The 18,571-nt window shown below is 44.3% G+C and overlaps 1 protein-coding gene across 1 annotated transcript in view; it reads left to right on the top strand.

Annotated features, from left to right (window-relative positions):
• LOC147662693 (biogenesis of lysosome-related organelles complex 1 subunit 5-like) overlaps positions 1-18,571 on the top strand; it is a 202,488-nt gene that overhangs the window by 99,569 nt on the left and 84,348 nt on the right. Inside the window, exon 4 of the mRNA XM_086950973.1 lies at positions 7,111-7,169. Within this exon, the coding sequence (XP_086807099.1) occupies positions 7,111-7,169 (59 nt within the window). The remainder of the gene's footprint in view (positions 1-7,110; positions 7,170-18,571) is intronic.

Below are 18,571 nucleotides of genomic sequence, written 5' to 3' on the forward strand. Positions count from 1 at the left end.
ATCGATGGAGGATACTGTCAGATGCTTCTTCTCCCGCTCCGGAAGCGATCCCGGGGCCCTCCGCCACAGGTCGATGACGGTAGAGCCGGCCGCATCTTTCATCCCATCCTTCTTCCGAGCCGCTGCTATAGCCGCAGCCGCAGCACCCTGCCTTGGCGATCTGGCGACCACAGCCACAGTCTCGGAGGCTGCCTTCTCTGCCATCGCCATTGGATCTCCAACATCTCTCTGGCCCAGCCGTTCTGCATTCTCCCGCTGGGCCGATCTGGCAGCTCTTGCTCGAGCCGCAGAGGATAGCGAGGCAACAGCAACTTTCGGAGCCATTACTGCACTGCTGCCAATCTCGGCGGATTCAACAAGGTTGGTGGAGGTATTAGGCTCGATGTGGGCACGAGCTAGTGGTCTCAGGAAATATTTGAGGACGGGCCAGCCGATCACAGCATACAGGGACGATAATTGGTTGTAGCCCAAATTATGCACTTTGTGGCAATCCTCCAGCATCACTTCGCATGATTATCAGCTTATCGATTGTTCAAACCCATAGGCATATTGTCATCGGGGTTAATCAGGGTTAATCCTTGGAGTTAGAGAGGCAAAGTCGGTATCTTCAGAACATGATTGGGTGCTCTGATCCTGCGTGTACACTGCGGTTACTAACAAACCGCCATCTTGCCTAAAGAGAGAGCACCCTCTGCAGTTTTTCCAACAGAAAAAGAAGTTTGTGTACCTCCTGATATCCTTTGACATCAAAATATTTCTTAAAGTTGAATTTCTTGACCTTTTCGATGAGGAATGTTCCCTCAATGTTGACTCAGCCCTTGAAGGAGAATAGTTTGGTGCTGTGTCCTTTGTCTCTACATATAAGTCTTCAACATCAAATGGGGATGCCTCTTTCATGATGCCTTCTCCTCGATGATCTCCCCTTGTGGGATTCCTCAGAGATAGGGGTTGGGGCACTGGTTTAAGAGTAAGGTCCCTCTCCTCGGTCATCTGATCTTCTGTTTCATCCTGACAGGGACTTTTGCTGCCTCCACAGTTCTCTTTTATGTAGGCGAATGTTCTCCCTCTTCCTCTAGCTGCGCTTGGAAAACTCCTGTAGAGTTTGTACCTGTGAGGGACATGGGTTTTTAGAAGGCAAAGAATATAAATACTATGTGGCCTATTTTTGCCATGTTCCTGCCATATGAAGAGCATTTGTCAAAAAGAGATGACATTTTTTACTACATTTTTTGTTTCGTTTTTGCAGATTGTACAAGAATTCCATGTAAATTAAGGGAGACTTGGAAAAGTAAATTAGAGTATTTATATCGACCTGTTGAGCCTATTGAGAAATGAAACAGAACAAATTATGTTACAGAACGAACCTGTCAGTGCCTGGTAAGTAACCAATGAAAGAAAGTGCAGGTGTATGTTTTGGTAAATAAATGAGTGGGGAATATCCCAGACACAGTAGACTACACCAGGTGGGAGAAGGGGGTCCAGGCAGGGAAGCCCCATGCAGGAAAGCCCCATGCAGGATAGTCGGTAGCAACGTGTAAGGGTGAGGCTGCTATCCAGGGGGTCAATGTCAAGGGAGAGTGGCCCATGGATCTACCACCTAAAAAGTGATGAAACGTACAGTGTGGTAGTTGGAAGGGTGGGGGCAGTCCTGCCGCTACTCAGGTAGCAGGGTCCCACATTTCAGACTAACTCTGGGAGTCATGAGCGATTAGATCAGTCCATTCATTATTAACCGACATTTTTAACATGTAAAATACTTTCTGTCAGAAAATGACTAGAAAGTACTTTGAACGTCTAAAGGTGTGGAGTGAAGATGTTTTAAAAGCAGTCTGGAATTATTTCCAAAGAAAAAAGGCCAAAAAGACCAAGCTGAGCGCTCCAAGATCTAGTCACCAGAAGCTGGAGAAAAAAACCGAGGTAACTGCCAACTACAGGGCATGCTTTACAAAAGGTTATGAAAGGGTTTTTTTTAAATGTCACTTAATTTTTCTAGTGAGATTTCTGTTTTTTAAATTAGATTTTCATGTTTTTTAAAGCAAACAAATGGAATTGGCAATATAGCCCTCTCTAGAGGCAGCAAAATTATTTTCTCGTCATTGAACATTTCTGGCCTCCCCGAAGTAGTGAAGGTTTAACTCAGAAATGTACATTTGGAAGAAGTTCTTGGGGTACCTCCAAACGGCTGGGACTATTCAGTGCAGATTAACTGATGAAGAGCATGTTTGTCTTGTGGGTCACATGCAGCAGGAACTGGGCAGCCTCCTCAAAGTCTATGTTATATCCCTTCTAGATATAATATGATTTTTTATTTAACCTTGTAATATTTTCTGGGTGCGTTTTAGTTGACACCACTTTTAACATTTTCCGATTGCAACTTTAATATCTGTCTCTGTGTATACGAATCTTATTTGATCATAGTTTGAGATCTCACCTGTCCTTGTTTTTGAGAGTCACCTTTTTATGCTGCTGTTCTGCCTGCCATGTTCTTGGGTATTTTACATCTCGTACATTTCAATGGTGTTTTAGACTTGCTGCTCAGAGTGTTCATAGTTGCACTAAAATATCCTTAAAATATATTATTTTGAAATGTGCCAAAATTAATATTTTTTTCAAATGTCTGTAACAAGTTATTGTTCTTATACTAAGTGCATTAGTTTAAACGCTGCCTGGAAATGGCATGACATGTCTCCCTCTAAAAGACTGCATTTATTAATTTATGTAATTCTTCCAATGTTTTCTAAAACTTGGCAAAAAAAGCAGTTTTAACACATCTTTAACATATTGAAGAAAGGCTAATGGCGTATCCATATGGTGCAGTAGCAATATTGTATGTGTGTTCTACTTTTTGCATGCCCGTGCACACCTGTAAAATTTCGTACTGCTGCCAAAGCAATCTGCTTAGCTCTTGGTGTGCCAAATATTGCAGGCATACATTTTTTAGTGTATGAAAGGGCCGAGGGCATTCATTTGATCCAACGTATGTTTAACTGTTGCCAACGATTTTCAAATTCATTCCACTATCTTTAACTTCTTCACAGACATTTACTTTGGTTCATGTTTGGGGTTGACACTGACTGAAATGTTAATAATGTAAATTATGTTTTCCTTATGGGCTTCTTGAGGCATATATATTAGGAAATGTATATTTTTAAATAAACACCACAGTGGATAGTTCTTGTTTTAAATTTTTAGTGCCCTCAGCTATAGGTTGGAGAAAAATTTGGAGAATCAGGATATAGGATTTTTTTTCTAATTTGGCGCGTGTTTATATTTTGTTTAACAACAGACTGCTATATGAGTTTACTGATCCATAGTTTGCTTTATGTAAATGTATGTTTATCATTTTGTAGTAGTTCCAACATAACATTTTTTTGCTTTGTAAGCTGCAGTAGCTCTCAGATCATCCACATTTGGTGGGTGACGTCTACTGTACTTTATTTGAAATCTCTTAATTGCTGAACTGCAGCCCTCATGTTCACCTATTATTTTTCACAGCCAATTAGCATTCAGCTCGTGCATGGCAGGGTGCTTGTAGGCTGCGCTTAGGGTACGCGTATAAATACGCGGATCCACCGCGCCCATAGATATATATGTGGCTTTAACTGTCATTTTCTCAGGAACTTCTGATCAGATATACACCAAATAAGCAAAAGGCACGAGTCTGAACTGAGGACTACCTCTTTGCCAAATTCGGTATAAGTCCGTTCAGCCGTTCGGGCTGTAGCCGTGGCTAAAGGTCCTACGGGAAATTGCATGGGAAAACATGTTTGGGACCCCCCCTTTTTTTCTCGGCCCCCGCTTGACCAATCACCCCCAAAGTTTCAGGTAAGGAGCAGAACTGAGCTGGCCAAAAGTTTGGGAAATTTCACGCACATACATCAACCGGCGCCAAAGTTATTCCAAATAGAATGTTGCTGATTTCCTATGGATAATAGGTCCTAACTATAACTACCTACTGGCAACTGCCAGTAGTGTGTGTGTGTGTGTGTATTTATATATATCCATCCATATCCATGGCCGCCAATGTTTTCTGCTGAGGGGAATGAAGCCAGTTGTCGCTTATGACTTAAATGTACATGACCAACTCTTTAAATACAATGCATCCTGCCCAACAGACTGTTTAGAACCTACACTGGGGTACCTTCTATGTATTAAAAAGGATGGTTAAGGTCTGCCAAAACATTTATTTTGCCAAGTTGAAATGGCAGTTTAAAACTATACACAGGCTGTGATGGCTGGCCTGAGACATGTTTCAAAAGGCTACCTAAGTGAGTGGCACAGTCAGTGCTGCAGGCCTACCAGTAGCATTTCATATACAGGCCCTGGGTACATGTAGTACCACCTTACTAGGCTCTTATAGTTAAATGAAATGTGCTGTTGGAATGGGTGAATGCAATGATATGTGCAGGCCCGAGAACAACAATACAAATAAATGCAGTATCAACGTATGCCATAATCTGTGCCCCCATGACCATGCCATTACTAGTCCGTGCAATTCCAATGTATGTCATGACCTGTATTCGCGCAGCAGCGCCAATACCAGCAATGACGATATCTATGTATGTGCAAATGACAATGCTGTTACTAGTAAGAACAAAGTCAATGTACGTTATGACCTAAGCAAACCTAACTGTGTCAATTCCAGTAAGAACAATGTCAATGTATGCTATGACATCTGCATGCACAATGTTAAGGATGTCGATAAAAAATGATACCAGTTACTGCCATATTATTTTCAGGCTTTCTAATGAAGTCTCCTCATTACTGTCAGATTAAACCAAGCTGACCTCCCTATCAGCCCAGAGTTAGTGTTACATGGTTAAACAAGTCCTACAACCCACTCCCACGCCTATCGAATACCAGATCACAGGTGGGGTCTCTCTTAACCTAAAGACAAACACGTGCCCAGGGAAAACCCTGATTGATCTAACAGATAGCTGCACAACAAACAGGTCCGAGGAAATTGACCCCAAAAAGATTTGTTCGGCCAAGGGCTTGAGTTCCCCAAAAATTCCACCAAGCTAGATACCACATGGAGATAGAAATACTCAACCAATCAGGACGCGACATGCACACCACATGTAGTGCTCAAGCGCTCCTTAGGCCGGACTTTTGGACACATACACATTGGCCCACACTAGCTCTCCCCGAAATAGAGAGCCATCTGTGTTCTTATTGGATGTCCACATTTGTTGATTTGTGGCTGAGATGCTTTTTCGGAATGTAGATAATTGCTTTATTGTACTCATGAACTCTATGCAATAAAGGCCAAAATGTTGTACACCGAGATACTTTAAACAAGCACATTCTGTTGAGGCAGCGTTTAATTAAACCAACGTGTTCCTGTTTTACCAAATGCCTCATGTCTTTTCATTTACTTAAGGTAAATTTATATCAAAGAAACAGTGCCAATTGGGTGTAAGCCAATTTTACCATGTTTAAAGGAGAAAGCTCAAGCACCTTAGCACTGGGTAGCAGTGGTAAAGTGTACTGAAACAGAAACCTAAAAGTCAACAAAAACAGGTTCAGAAAACAGGAGGTGAAGGTAAAACATTTGGAGGTGACCCTGCGGAAAGGGCCATGTACAACAACTCCTATGTATTTCAGTCTGTCCTAGTCTTTCAACTTCTTTGTTTATGGTTTTGGCACATAGGTAAACTACCTTGGTGCCTCTGATTATTCTTGGCTTGTTCCTTTACCACATATTGGTGAATCCTGTGGACCCACTAAAGGGTATCTTGTGTCATCCTTGGGGTGCACCGCTGCAGATCCTGCAACAAGCCAGCACTATTCCTCATGTCAATGCTATAAGGTGCAAACTTGATAAGGTAGTTCTGGTAGTCTGTGCAAATGTGACGTTATCCCTTCACAAGTTTACTGATAATTGCCCAAGATCAGCAAGTCCTAGTTTTCTGGAACAAGCTTGGAGCACACCATAGAGTCTTATGCACAACACCAAAACTCTTTGCGCCCACACCACCTTAAAAACACTTTACCAACTATGTATAATAGAAGGAGAAACTATATATTAGACCCTCCTAAAAAATGTAAACCTCTTGAAGCCTTTGTAAATATCTGTATTAAACAGTGGTATAAGAAGAATCAGTATCACTGATTGTAAACGCATTGCAGCAGAAACCATCCCGTGTTATGTTATCGAGTGTTTGGAGCATCATGGCGCTTTGTGGATCCCTAAAGAACACAATAACAGAAGTTGGGAGAATATTAGATGAGTGATCTTCATAGAGCATCCGGAGCCATAAAGATCCAAGTTTTCAGAGCTTTCCTAAAAAGGTTTTCTGTTTGGATGAAATGTGTCCAAATATCCTTTGTACAGTTTCACTACATATTACATGGAGAAAATAAAATCACAATGTCCTTGTACGTTTCTGTGCGTGAAAGCAGAATACTTGGCCACTGCTTTACTCAAACCTGCAGCAACAGTGAAAGGTTGCAAGGGAAGCTATCACAATGTTTCGTACTTCTCTGAGCGCCTGCCATTCATTTCCAGAAGGCGGTTTTAGCTTTCTCTTCAATGGCACTTGTGGAAACTAACAGCCCCTTAGAACATGGCGGAGACAAATGGGCACAGGAGGTGGAAGCCATCGAGCAGTCATTAAGAGTGTATCAAGCATTGTTGCCAAAGTACAGAAACAACACGCAGAGGATGCGGGCCTGTAACACATACCGACCCGACTGTGTGTTTTGGCCTCTTAATTCTCTTAAAATAAAAGGCTTGAAATAAAATGAGTCCTAAAGAATGTATCTATAATTGAAACGTTCCCACATCTGTTTCCAGTAATAGTTTTACAAGCATTCATTCCTTCTGGAGGGGGCTGAGTGAGAATGTTGCCAGTAGTCGTCACAAGAGTGACTTGGTGGTCTTTAATGATTGACTTCCTCAAGGCGTGCAGGGCGAGCGGCCCTACTGGCCTCCTACCTTGCACTATTTGGGAAGAAGAATCCCTTTCCCGGGTGTTTGGCAGTTAGTCAAGGTGTGCGTCGTAGATTTTAGACCCCGTGGGGTGTCATGCTTTTCTTTTTGTATTGAAAACGTACTTCCCCTTCAAATTCAGACAGCTGATTAAACATCCGCCATGTCTCTTTCAGTGCAAGTTGCCAATCAGACGATCTGCAGACTCCAGCAGCGGCAGCAGCAAGAACGAATGGTAAGAAATAAGCACCGGTTTTATTAAAAAAAAAAACTACCTAATGCCCTCACAGTCAAAACAGGAATCGTCTTTGGAATTATAATGTAAAATCCATATTTTGTCAAGTCTGGTTTCATGCTAGGATTGTTTGTTCTCCTTCCCCAGGTCCCCCTCTTCCTTCCAAGGTTGAGTTCGAGACCTCCTTTTTCGACTCGTGTGATTTCATGGCTTTGCCACCCATTGCAATGTTAAAACACGGTGGGCAATTCACCACACTTGCAGTGGGAAATGTGAAACCTGGTTTCCTGTGCAAGCCTCGCGCTTCGACTTTGAAGCCGGTTTTACAAGGTGCGCCTGGCACACTGTGCTGCACATATTGGTCTAAGAGAGACGGCTTTTGAACGCAAGCCAATTTCTAATCGTGCCACAGAAACAGAAAATCTCTTATTAAAATGAGTCGATTTTTTGTATGGTAGTTAGGTAGTTATGAAATTCATGCACAGAGAGAGAACCTGCCCTGTATGATCTGCAACTAGGCCTCAGAGAGGTCCAACAAACTTTACAATAAACTCTGAAGCACATAGGAACCTCTCAGACAAGGGTGATCAACAGTTTATGAAAAAACATTTTTATTGAAAAATTCATTTTTCTCTCATTTGCATTTATATGATATACACAAATTCATTATCAATAATCCAAACTAATTAAAAAATATGGATACATTAATAACCCATTCAGCTACTACTCGAGGCCCACACTCCAAGTGACACAGACATACCAGCATACACACCATTCAACTCACAAATCATACAGCACTTCGCAAAGATGTCAAACATTAGGGATGAATATAGGGACAGTTGTAATAATATCCCAGATGGTTAAGGTGGTTCCCAATCGGAACAACTGTTTGTCAATCTTAGCTCCCAGATTTTTACAACAAATGTTTTTTTTTTTTTGCACTGGCTGACGATTCCCTTGCTAGTGTGCAGTTATAAATTTACCTTATTTGTCACCTGACCCCATTCTAAGTTGTTTGCAGGATATAGCCGAGCAACCATTGATATGAAGGTACCTAGAACTCACTTCCCAAGTGTAAGCTGTGCGTATCTGTGTATATGCCTATGTAGGATATGCATTGTATGTATAAGTGAAGCAGAGTAATGGAGGCCTGTGGATTCCAATTTGGTAATTTGTCCCTTGTCTGTTCATGGCACGAGGTGATTTGACATTGTTTTTCCCCAGATAGTGGAAGTGTATCAAGAGGAAGGAGGCCTAGATACTGAAGTGCAAACAAAGGGGACAAGCTCCTATAGCAATTCCATTAAGTCCGTTTGCTGAAAGGAGCTGATAACGAGCCTCCCTGTAGCACTGCCATTTGGTGAAGGGGTGGGGCTGCATTCTCTATTGGGATGCTTTTGGTGAGTCTAGCCTTTGTGTCTCTCTGGATCACTGTTTTAGTGACTGTTCATAGCCTGGTCTAGATAGTTCATGCCTCATAGTGCCTCTGTTGTAGGTGATTCAGACAGGAGACTACAATGCTGTTGGGAGCATCACCCCACACAAAGGCTGTGTCTGTAGAACAGCATAGAGAGGCACTTAAAAAAAACAGGAAGCCACCCCAAACCAGTTGTGTGCATCTGCTTGTCTCTAGATAGAAGATGGGGTAGGGAACGTGCACGCAGAGCCCGATTTCAGGCACATTTTGACACAAGAACTTAACTTGCTTTGTGGAGAAGTGAAGTACCCATCCTCTATTCACTCCTCGACAATGATAATGCGCCATCCAAATCTCATTGAACCTCTTGCAGTGAGTCTGTTAATATTTTTATGTGTTTGCTAACACACACAAATTCATCCTGTAGGAAAATAAACACCGTGGGCGATACCATTAGGATGTGTATGTGCTTATTTCCGGTAAAATAATTCTAAACCCCTGGTTACCTGTGGATTTGCTTGTGGCTGCTATCATGTCACTACATTTGTAGCAACTCTAACAAGCATCTGATGGACTGTCAGTATGATTTCCCCGCCTGGGAGTTTACTAGGAATCCTTTCAGAATCAGTAAATTAAATCGTCACAGGAAGCTGCGCATGGCGTCTGTCTCTGCAATATTGCCTGACTTCACCTGTGCTACTACTGTTGCCTAATGGTAATTACAGAGTGTGAAGGTGCCAAAAATGTAAGCTAACAAACACACTGAACTCTTTGTAGACTTGTTTTTCGAGATTTGCTGTACTGTTCTGTTGGTTTGCTCCACTCACAGGATTTGGTGGTGATCCAATTAATATTGGCAATAGAGAGAGGAACGTGTTAAAAGTTTTAGGAGCCATCACCAACAAATGAGTAAATGTGAAAAAGTAACTGCATGAATAAAAAAGCAAACCAATTTACATCTCACAAAACACAGAAACCTTTTCTCACATTTATTTCATTAACTTGCAGGTTTCACCCTTGTTTCAAAGGCTATAACTCATAATAACACCCTTTAACTCTGCACCTTCTCTTATACCTTACTCCCTCTCGCGTCCATTAACTCACTATTATCCACTTTTTCCTTGTCATCCAATAACTCGCCAGATCAACTCTCATTTGCATTTACACTTTCTTGCTACTCATTCATTCATTTTCACACATTCCCCACATCACTATCAATCTCTCAATCCATCCCAACTTTAGACTCATTACCTTTCTCACCTCTGTATCTACTTTCTTGTCTTTCAATCCACACACACAATTTTGTTTTTAATTGGATTGGTACTTTTTTGCGGAAATGGCGTTTATTCCTAAATACGAGCCCGAACTAAAAGCATGGCAGCACAATATACAGTGACATTACATGATTCTCCTCTAGTTCAGGGACATGGACAGGGTCTTAACCACTGCTCTAGACAGCTGTATACACAAGCACAAGAAATCTACAATCGTCGACAGGAAATAGTTAAGCAACACTTGGCCAGTAACAAACTTTGCTCTTTTCAGTGTTCTCTCTCCCTAGTGGATCCCTTCTCTGGGATCACAGCAGGAGGGCAATCCAAGAGTAGGTGTCCACACCAATAGACCACCAGGGATGTTAAAGGGGACCCCCCTCCATGGCCGAATTTCTCCCCACTGAGTGGGACCACATCCGATTTCTGACCCACTGGGGTGGGCCAATTGGGAGTTTTATCCCCATCTATCCCCACAGGAGGGCAGAAAGCCCACAAGACATCAGGGCAAGTTTTTTTATTTTTCATTTAAAGGATTGGGGTGAGGAGGCCCACCTCGCCTGGCATTCAGCTGCTCCCACCACTGTTCCCAAGACAGTCTCTCTCCCCTCCTGTGGGGCAGATTGAGACACTCCCTCCAACCTCTGGATGAAGAAAGTATTTCTGCCCGCTCTAGGGGAGCAGGAAGTTCACTAGTCTGGTCTTCCAGTGGGTTGAAAGAATATTAGACACCAGGGATACATTAAATAAATAAAAAGAGAAAACAAAATTGGTTGAGTGGTTGTTCAAACCTGGCATAAGGTCACACCCCCAGTCCCATGTCCAAGGCAATCTTTCTACCCTTGCTGCGGCAGATTGAAGCACCACTAGGTCCACCAGATGGAGGCAGATAGCCCACTAGACACTTGAAAAGCCTCTTGGTTCATGATCACCCCTGACGCTTTGGACCGTTTTGGTTGTTTTTCGACCCTGAAAGTGCAACTAGGTCCAAGTGTCAGGGCTCTAACCCTTAAAAAGTATATGTGCAATTGAGTGAACACCCCTCCCCCATTGGTATAAGCTAGCTTACTTAAAAGGTGCTAGAATATGGTACCAGGGGTACTTAGGACTTGTAAATTAAGTATCCCTCGTGGACTGAAGCACTTATTGGGCCACCACGAGTGTGACAAAGCAAAGCATGATTCCCAGGCTGCCATTGCAGACTGGCAGATCTGTTTTTTTTTTAAATTGCTACCTCAACTTTGCCATTTAAGCAAATGGAAAAACCCCAAACCTTCCTTTTTAGGTCTCGCCCTGGAATTCGCATCCGAAGGATGCGTCCAGGGTCGGAGACTTATAGCTATTGGACACGGGGGAATGGAGGACAAGAAACTGTCACGAGCTTTGAAGGCATATTTGGGTGCGCGAACGCGCACGTTCCGTCCTGCGCCGCGCCGTCCTGCGCCGCGCCGTGCACTTCCCTCCCATACTCCCAGCAAGTCAGCCTAACGCGCATGCATGCACACGCACACGCACTAACACAGACACGCAGGCACCCAGACATGCAACCCCCCCGTCACACACACACACACAGACTCCAAGACACATACACACACACACACACGCACGCTCACACATACACAGCCCGCCGCCGCGCGCGCACACACATGCCCCCCGCCCTCGCAGCCCAGCAACAAGGCGAAGCCCCACTCACCGGCTTCCTTGGTGCAGCGGCTCTCACCGGCAGCAGGACTCTTTCTCCCTTCTTCGGCACTGGGGCGCAGGGTAGGCTCCTGCCTGCTCCGGTGCTCCAAACAATCGCGGCTCTTCCGTGGGAGGCGGGGTAGGCTCCCGCCCTCCTACTTCCTGTTTCCGGTTGTCCCGCCCGGCCTGCCTGACTTCCTGGTCGCAGGCCGGCGGCGGACTGCAGCACGCACCGTGTTCAGACAGGCACACTTTCTTTTTTAACTTCAGGCATAAGCATGTAACAAATAAATAAAACATACTACTGCACCAGTTTCCCTGATCTAGATCTAGTGCCTTTAACGATTCTTAGTTGGCTTAGGCTATTCGAGCACTATCACACATACAGTTTTTGAAGTAATTGTAGTGACTTAGTGGGTTTGTTTGTTTTGCCTGCTTTCGTGATTCATTTTTACAATAGACAGCGCTTTGCAGCTGGTTCCGTTTCTTCTCAAGGACCTTAATGTTTTATGTAGCGTGCTGCAGAGTTTATTGGAGCAAGCATGACTTGATTAAAGACCAGACCGTGCACACCCTGTACAGTCTGAAAGCGTAGGGGAATGATTTTGTGCCAGCCTGATCAAGTTTGATTTTGTCCAGCCAGAACATTTACTTGTTTACTTTGCTGCATCCACTCTCCTTTTTATACATTTTGGCCTAGACTTTGAGCTGCTACTTGTAAAACACTTATCAATTTTGTCTCGGTTGCAGTTTTAATTTTCAGCGCAAGAGCCTTAACTGCCAGCTGGTTTATGGAAACAAAGATGTGAATGCCAGCTACTTGTTTATGCTCGAGTCTGAGGGAGTGCTGGGGGAGTGGAGCAGTCTTCATTACATTTGTCTGTGTGGGTTGCACTTTGAGCCTGTTCCCAGCACCTTAAGGTAGATCAATATTTGATTCTAGTGTGTATTGCAAGGCTGTTTTAATCACAGGCGTAGTCTATGTCACCGTTAACAGTATTTAAGGAATCTTGGAAAGATCTGTGGAGTCTGTCCCTTCACTCTAGATTTGTAGTGTTCTGAAATGCTGACATATCTAGCCCTGGAAAGTACAGTTGGCCCAAAAATACAGGCCCCATCCTTCAGCCGAAGCCCTAAAGGCCTGGATTTTGGAAGCCAGTGTCTAAACGTGGCTGCCATATGCTTACAATAATATTTGTTTTTTTCTTGTATAACCTTAATACAACAGTACTGGCACCTCCTAGCATGGAGTTGTACTTGCAACTGGTATAGGACCTCTTTTTAGGTCTTGCCCTGGAATTCGCATCCGAAGGATGCGTCCAGGGTCGGAGACTTATAGTTATCGGACACGGGGGAATGAGGACAAGAATCTGTCACGAGCTTTTGAAGGCAGATTTGGGTGCACGAACGCGCACGTTCCGTCTTGCCCGTGCACTTCCCTCCCATACTCCCAGCAAGTCAGCCTAACGCGCATGCATGCACACACACGCGCACATGCACTTACACTTACACAGACACGCAGGCACCCAGACAGGCAACCCCCCCCAGTCACACACACGCATACACACAGACTCCAAGACAGATACACACACACACGCACGCTCACACAGACATAGCCCGCCGCCGTGCGCGCACACACATGCCCCCCGCCCTCGCAGCCCAGCAACAAGGCGAAGCCCCACTCACCGGCTTCCTTGGTGCAGCGGCTGTCTCTCTGGTCAGGTTCCCTCTCCTTTTGATATGTGCAATTTAATTTGAGGCTTACTCTCCAGCTCTTTTAGTTTTGCATTAGGAGCATAGACTGCATATCTTGATGATGGACTGTAGAACTTATTCACCTCCCTCCGTCGAAACTATATTGGCTTCTTCTCTGCTGCAGTAAGATGTGTCGTCACCCTCAACATTTCCCAGGTTTTATTCCCAAACACGGACTGCAAGCTTCATGAATGAATCTCTCCCCTGCCTGCTGCTAATGGAGTCTCGCAGTCCGAGTTAGAGTGCAGTTTGGGACTAGTGTAGATCTTCTGAAGTCTGTAAAGGATGGTGAAGGTGACTACATATTTGCTGATGTTATGCCTGTTTCAGTGTGAGCACTTGTAGAAGCTTTACAACCCCATCTTGCTGCACTTCACATGATGCTGCCCTGTTACCTCAGAGGAAGACCTGCCCTCTTGAAAAGAGAATTCACCATGTGGAAAGGGGACGTGGCCTTAGACATGCAGGGCTTTATGCAGATAAACTGCCCGAGGCCCTCCTTCAGTTTTCAGACCCCCCCCCCCCCCCCTCCCCATCCGTTTGCAAATCGAATGTACATATAAAAATTATTTGGGCACATCATTAAAATGTTTAACTTTTCTACAAGAAATATTGTATATGTACTTTTTTATGCAAATAAAATTTAAATACTGCATAAGTGACTTTTCTACAACACATATTTTATATGTACCTTTTTATGCAAAGAAAATTAAAATAGCGCATAAATAAAAACATTGCCATTTACAGTACTAATAGCTCAAACTTAAATAATGCAAGACCTATTGCATTGCAAATGCTTGTTAATATTTATAAGTCACCCCTAAGACAGGCCGAAGAAGCCATAAAGTCAGGAATAATTGTATTGAGAATAAGGACATCCGTTTTTTATGACTTTGCATCTCCTGACAGTAAACACCTTGCATTGTCGATTTTGCTGTAGTAAGACTAGTAACCCCATTGGCTAGTATGGAGTTACGCACTGACAACTCAGCTGTGCTAACTTCCAAATGAGGCTACTAAATCTGATACTTCAAGGTATCAGAAGAGTTGTTGCATTAAACCAGACTGGTTGCCCAAGGCAAAATAAACACAACTGTTTTACAAATATCAACTTTAAAAAGTTGCCACTTTGTTGTCTGTTTTCCATAAAACGTTTTTGATTGCCAACAGCTGCTGTTCGCAAGACAGTCTCCTGCCCTCCTGGGGAGAGGTAAGAATGGCTCTCAGGGAAAGACCTGCAGAGGGAAGTGGTGTGACCTCTTCTTGGCAGAATGGCCAAGGCAGGTGTGATCCCAGGCAGCGAGCATCCAAGGTGAAAGCCGCCATTGAAGGGCATATGGTATTCATATAAGGAAAGGGCAGCTCTTTTGTTTAGCCAGACAGGCTGACAACTGAAACAGGGAGGGAAAGCCTGTTTCAAACTGATTTTCCATGGGGGAGTGTAGCCCTCAGGTAGCCACACCTATGAGATGGGCTAGGAAACTCCACACACCAAGAGAAGGGTCTGGCCATGTTGAGAGTGGGCAGAATAGTGCTTCTGGGATTGCTAGATGCCACACTTCACAGGAATTCATCATCAGATGGAAGGGGTCTTGATTGTCTATTAGCTAGTTAGCCGCCTCCAGACCCTAAGTTCGTAATGGACATAAAAGTGACAGCCCTGGTACCCAGACCTCGGATCACTACTGCACTGAAAGAAAGACTGAAGAAGGACTACCCTGCTGCTCTCTGGACCCAGCAAAGAGGGGCGTCTAGAATGCTCCTGTTGAACCGAAGAACTGGTAAAGAGAGGTCTGTGCCTGCTGTCCCACACTTTTGGAAAAGTTGTCCCAGTGTTCCAAGCGGAGAGAGTGATTCCAAGGGTCAGTTGGCTGACTCTTTCTTACAGCCAAAGGGCCATAAACGCTGAGAAGCCTGCACCCTTAAAAGCCCAGCGCAAGAAACCTGACTGCTGCTGGATGCTGAAGTGCAGCCTGGTAGACCAAGTCTTGACCCTCACGAGAGTCCCCGGTTTTGCTGAACCCATGAAGGCCGTCAGAGTGTACACTGGTCACCCTGCAGGAATTTATTGCCAGTTAATGGAAACCGCTGGGTTTGCTGTAACCTGAGACTAGTCGACCAGTAAAATTCCACAGCACCAGCCTAGGATTTTCAGAGTCCTCTAACCCTTACAGCAGGACCACTTCATTGACTTCAATGATGGTTTGACCTAAGGATTCAGAACTGGACTGTAGACTACTAAAATTACAGGTAACCATCCCCCTTTAACTGTTTGGTCCCTATAACTGGACTGGCTCTGTATTGGAGCTGGTATGTCAAAGAGTGCCTAAATAGTTGTTTTCAACCTATGTATCATGGCTAGCCCTAAACCACTATCGTAGTTGATTGCAATGATTTATTGCATTGGATAAAAAGCAGTGCTTTGTTGTTTCTTTTAAAAATACATATTTCCAGATCCCTCGGGTGGATCGTTATCATTCAGGTGTCTATTTAAATATACAAATATAACCTATTTTTAAATTAGTGTTGGATTTTTGTTGTATTGTGTTTTCTTCCTATTTACTGTTCAGGTACTTCTTAATGCTTTACACTTGTTCCTTTGATAAAACCTAACTGCTCTGTGCCACAGCTACCAAGGACTGAGCTAAGGTTTGACAAACAAACCTGATTTGATCGGATTCAAAATTGTGTCATTATTAAACAGTGAGGTCGAAAGCCATGCCATATAATAATCCACTGCTTCTCACTGGTTTTTTTCTCCAAAACAAGGAATGGCGTTGAGGGTTGGCCCCAAACCCTATGGTCAAAGATGTTTTTTCTACTGCCTAAGCACTAAGCCTGGATACTGTAGCCATTTCTGGTGGCAAGTGATAGACAATTTGGGTTTCTTTGGGCATAGTTTTGACATATGGGCTGGCAGAAAGGATGGTAAACCTCTAACCTCTCATTTTGGACCCGTCCACTTCCCCAGGTATCAAAGTCTGTCTGGTGCACAGGGGATGGGGCCTGTGACCCATACAAATCTTTTCTTGGCACCAATGCCTGGTGTCTAATGGGATTTCTGCCTCCACCGACAAGGGCAGGAAGATTGGAGGTCAACCCTTCAATTTGCCCCCTAAGGAGTCATAAAGTCTATCTATTGGGCAGGAGTGGGGGATAGGCCAGTGCTAGGACTGGCATGACCCATTCTTTTTCTCGCTTACTTTCCATGGTGATTTGGTGGGCTTTCTACTTCCCAAGGACAGGGCTGATAGGGGGTAAATGTCCAAATTTTCTCACAATATAGGGCAGAAAACCTGCTAGCCCACCAGGATTTTTTTTAAATGAGTACTGATTCGGGTGAGCAGCCAGTCCTGGCATTAGGCGATCCTCACATGTCTTTGGCCACAGATAGCCCTTCTACCACCTCATAAGACAGATTGGGGCATTAGCAGTTTGAGTGCAGAAAACAAATATCAGTCATTAGCATGCATGCATTTAGCATGCATGTAGTTGCTACATATGTTTTACAATGCGTTAACCATATAATGTCCTTCCAAATTGGTATGTAGTGGTGCGCTCTTGTTGCCAGTGCTTGCTAAGAGGTCACACCACCTCAATAATCGTTCTAAACAAGGAAAAGCGACACTCCAAAGCCAAAACATGGATACCAAGCCAATGCTTTTCGTTTCGACTATGCAGTCTTGATCAACACTACATAGGCGAAACACATTGGCTTGCAATACGTGTATACAGTGAATAAAAAAAGTCTTTGCCCTGCCGCTTGTCCTTGTTTCATTTTTTAAAATGTATTTATTGTGAGAAAGTGGATTATTAGTTTAGGGTTGTTGTGAGACTTGACCAAGTAATAATGCCACTATTCTCACTTTATCAAGTCCAGTTAGATTACTTTAATTGAAACCTTAGCTCAGTCTGAGACGGCACCAACAAAAAGGAGGAGGAATCAACATCATTTTCAAGGGAACCATCCGATACACCGTCACCAACGACGGCCCAACGCCTCTCATGGAACACCTCAACTTCTGACTACAGACCAATGCTAAGACTATGATAAGAGGCACCCACGCTTACAGACCCCCGAGACTTCAACCAGCTTTTTGCAACTCTACCTCCAGCCTCATCTTCCCCCTAGCCATTGACTCCTACTACTGCATATTTCCTGGGGATCTCAGTTTCCACGCTGACAATGCCAACCCCACCACCCTTTTGGAGAACCTGAACAACATTGGCCTCACCCAACTGGTCACGAACCCTTGCACAAAGCTGAACACACACTCAACTCCATTTTAACCTCCAGCAACTGAATCCAATTCAGCCATATAACTGAACTCACCTGAACCAACCACACCATCTTTCCCTTTACCATCTCCGATGCCCAGCACACCATCGCAAAGCACCACAGCTCCTCTCAGCTCAGCTGGAGCAAATAAACTGGAACTCAGTGGACACAGGCCCTCAGCCTCACCCAAGCGAAAGCCTCAGCAGACCTTGATCAAGCTGTCTACACCGTCTCCTCCTGGATCACCAAAAGCGTCAACACAGTCGCCCCGCTGAGACCAGCAAAATCCAACAAAACCTCAAAAGAAGCCAGTTGGTACACCCCAGAGCTCATAACCACCAAGCACAACTGCTACCGACTCGAGAAGTGATGCACATCGCTAAGACCCCCTCTGACAGAGCCGCTCACCAAGCAGCCCTCATCAACTACCAGCTGTGCATCAAGGAAGCCAAGAGAGCAGACATCACTGTCTGTATCGATACCGCATCACTGGCCACAACCTTATAAAGGGACTCTTCAAAATAGTCAAGGAGTTCTCCACCCCGAAAGCCACAGAGAACACCATCCACCCCTTCCAGGAACTCTGAAACATCCTCTTGGATTAATTCCACAACAAGATTGTCATCATCTAGAACAACTTCGACCCCAACCCACCACTCTCAGTTTTGACAACCTCAACCAACAAGCGAACACCAGCCTAACGATCATCACCTGGTCTCCGCTCACTACTCAGACCACCACAGCCATAATTTTATTTATTTTTCATCCATCCACTCCAGGGCACCACCCCCACCATCTTTTCAACATCAGAACCAACCCAAATAGCACAGAACTCACCAGCATCCTCAGCTACCTTCCCGGACAGTCGGAAACACGTACATGTCAGACCCCTCCAAAAGAAACCCTGTGCCAACCCCAATGATATCAAAAACTACAGCCTGATCTCCCTGCTATCCTACCCAGCCAAAGAACTTGGGAAAGCCATCAACCAACAGCT

Source organism: Lissotriton vulgaris, unplaced genomic scaffold, assembly GCF_964263255.1.
Source record: "Lissotriton vulgaris unplaced genomic scaffold, aLisVul1.2 SCAFFOLD_2214, whole genome shotgun sequence".
In the NCBI taxonomy this organism is placed as follows: domain Eukaryota; kingdom Metazoa; phylum Chordata; class Amphibia; order Caudata; family Salamandridae; genus Lissotriton; species Lissotriton vulgaris.